The sequence below is a fragment of the Bison bison genome, unplaced genomic scaffold (assembly GCF_000754665.1).
Source record: "Bison bison bison isolate TAMUID 2011002044 unplaced genomic scaffold, Bison_UMD1.0 scf7180017864472, whole genome shotgun sequence".
Classification (NCBI taxonomy): domain Eukaryota; kingdom Metazoa; phylum Chordata; class Mammalia; order Artiodactyla; family Bovidae; genus Bison; species Bison bison.
The window spans coordinates 2,202,995-2,205,316 of NW_011495033.1; the positions used below are offsets into that span (position 1 = coordinate 2,202,995).

Sequence of the window (2,322 nt, forward strand, 5' to 3'; positions counted from 1 at the left end):
CCCATTTTAACCCTTCCACCCCATAGCCACTAATGGCCTGGAGGGCATGGGCACCGTCATGCTTTTTGGCTGGGCATCTCCTGGGGCCAGATGGGCAGCCCAGGGACGTGGACATGGGGCTCCCAGTCCTTATTCTGCAGGAAGTCGCTTCCCGGGACTAAATCTAGAGCTCGCTCGCATCAGCTCCTGTTCCCTAAATAATGAAGGACTGGCTCCTGGTTGCCTGGCAGCACCATCTCCCTGGCGACGGTGCTGAAGAGTGAGGTGCAGGTCCTCAGCATTAAGAAGGGATTATGCTCAGGAACACTGGGTGTCATGAGGCGGACGGCCGGGCCCCCACCGAATAGTGCCATCTTCCTCGTTCACACACAGGTGCCTGAGACAGGGTAGGGGGAGCACACAAGCCCCCAAGGGGACACTGCCTCTGAGGACACCCAGCCAAGAGTCAGATACCAAACTCTGCGGCCTCAGCAGCGCATCAGAGAACAAACGCTTCCTGGGAAAAAGCATCATTCAGCTTCAGCTCCTGCACCCAGAGGACACCTGGCACAGCTGCTAAGAAGCCCAGAGCACCCAATGCCCACCGCTCAATCCCAGGGCGTGTCAGTTACGGATTCCCTTGATTGCACGGTCAAAGAATCCACTCCCAAACCAGGCCACTTGTGTGATAAGCACAAGGCCACGCAAGGTGCCAGACAGAATGTGGACGGCTCCACACCAAACGCCACGCCTCCAAGCCTACATCCCCTTGACAGGCTAAGTGAACAGCAACCATCTTTAACAGAATTTCCAAACTCACAGGCTGCAAACAAAGCCCTTTTCCCTACGTACATTTATAAGGCAAAGAAAAAGAGCTGGGGTGGTGCATATATCTGGACTCAGGACCTATCTGGATCTGCTTGGACCACAAGACCCACCCTAAGCCAACAAGCTCCTGGCACAGGCGAGTCAAGCCCAGCAAACCTTGCAGTGGGGTCAGAGGTCAGCCCCAGCAGCCCAGCTACACCCTCAGTCCTTCCAGTAAAGCGGCACATGCTTGGGGTCTCACTGCTTCCATGGCAGACAGTGCTAATCTAACACAGCATTCACGATACAACCTCAGAATCCTTCTTAACATAGTATTTCTGGAAAAGAGCCATCAGAAGGCCACAGACTGGATGTGTAAACAGTGGCACTGTCATCCTTCCAGGCTACCCTGCAGGAGTGTGGATGACCTGAGTGCACAAGATGCGGAAGCCCAAGGAACCAGGCACACATGGGCTTCTGGGGCTAGAATACGACAGCATCTCCAGCAGGGGGAGAATGATGACCTCGGGGAACTTTGCTCAAGATAGCTGTGAACCCAAGTCACAAAGGCCAATACCTTGACCGAGAAGGTAGAAGAGAAGGACACCTTCCCAACTGGCACTGCCTCCCAGGCACCCTTGCCTTGGTGCCCTGGCTGCGCCTGCTTCTCACCTGAATCTGCCCTTTGCCCATGATCTTATCCACGATCTCATTGTTGTCCTTGTTGACCTTGGTCTTGTCATAGCACTTCTCGTAGCACAGGATCCTTAGGGACTGAGAGCCCTCCAGCTCAATCTCGAACTCCTGGGGAAAGACGAGACAGGATGCTGAACGCCTGCAGCTGACCTGGGTTCCCAGCAAGGGTGGGCCCCACCTTTGCAAGGGTGAGAGGGGGCGAGGCGGGCCCATGAGGACCACGTCATGAGGTCTGGAGCAGCTTCCTCATTCTCTGGAGCTCCGGAGGCCTAGGAATCACTGAGGAAGGGGAGTATAGACCCTGAACTGTACGCTCCTTATCTCATCTGATCTTGGAAGCTAAGCAGGGTCGGGCCTGATTAGTACTTGGATGGGAGACCCCGAACTATAATATAACCCTGTGTCTAGACACAAACCCAAGATCAGAAGCCAGATGAGCAGGGAGGGGAGGGCAGAGGGACAGAGCTGGCCCAGCAGCAGGCTTGGCCATCCCCAGACAATAGGACAAGAGCGCCGGGAGCAGGGTGGGCACGGTGGGGGATGAGCCCGGGGTCCCGGCGGGGACCACTCACCTCGTCCCACTTGGGCTCTGTTGTGTCCCGGAACACCCTGGTTTTGGCTTTGCTGACAAAGTAGCCAAAGGAATCCACCTCCAGGGTACAGTACAGGTCTGTGGGGACAGGCAGAGACACCGAATGAGGCCCAGGGCTCAGGAACCCAGGAGGGAAGGGGGATCATGCATCAGTCTTCCCAGGGTTCCCGTGGGCGCTCTGCAAATCCACATGCCCGCCCAGCCTCAGGCCCCGCAGCCTGCCCCTCCCTGGGCACTGACTAGGTTGT

General features: G+C 56.5%; 1 protein-coding gene across 1 annotated transcript in view; it reads right to left on the reverse strand.

Moving 5' to 3' along the window:
- Positions 1-2,322, reverse strand: part of LOC105004141 (active breakpoint cluster region-related protein) — a 188,605-nt gene that overhangs the window by 37,813 nt on the left and 148,470 nt on the right. The window contains exons 15-16 of the mRNA XM_010861674.1: positions 2,055-2,152; positions 1,459-1,590 (exon numbers count right to left, since the gene is read on the reverse strand). Of these exons, the coding sequence (XP_010859976.1) occupies positions 1,459-1,590; positions 2,055-2,152 (230 nt within the window). The remainder of the gene's footprint in view (positions 1-1,458; positions 1,591-2,054; positions 2,153-2,322) is intronic.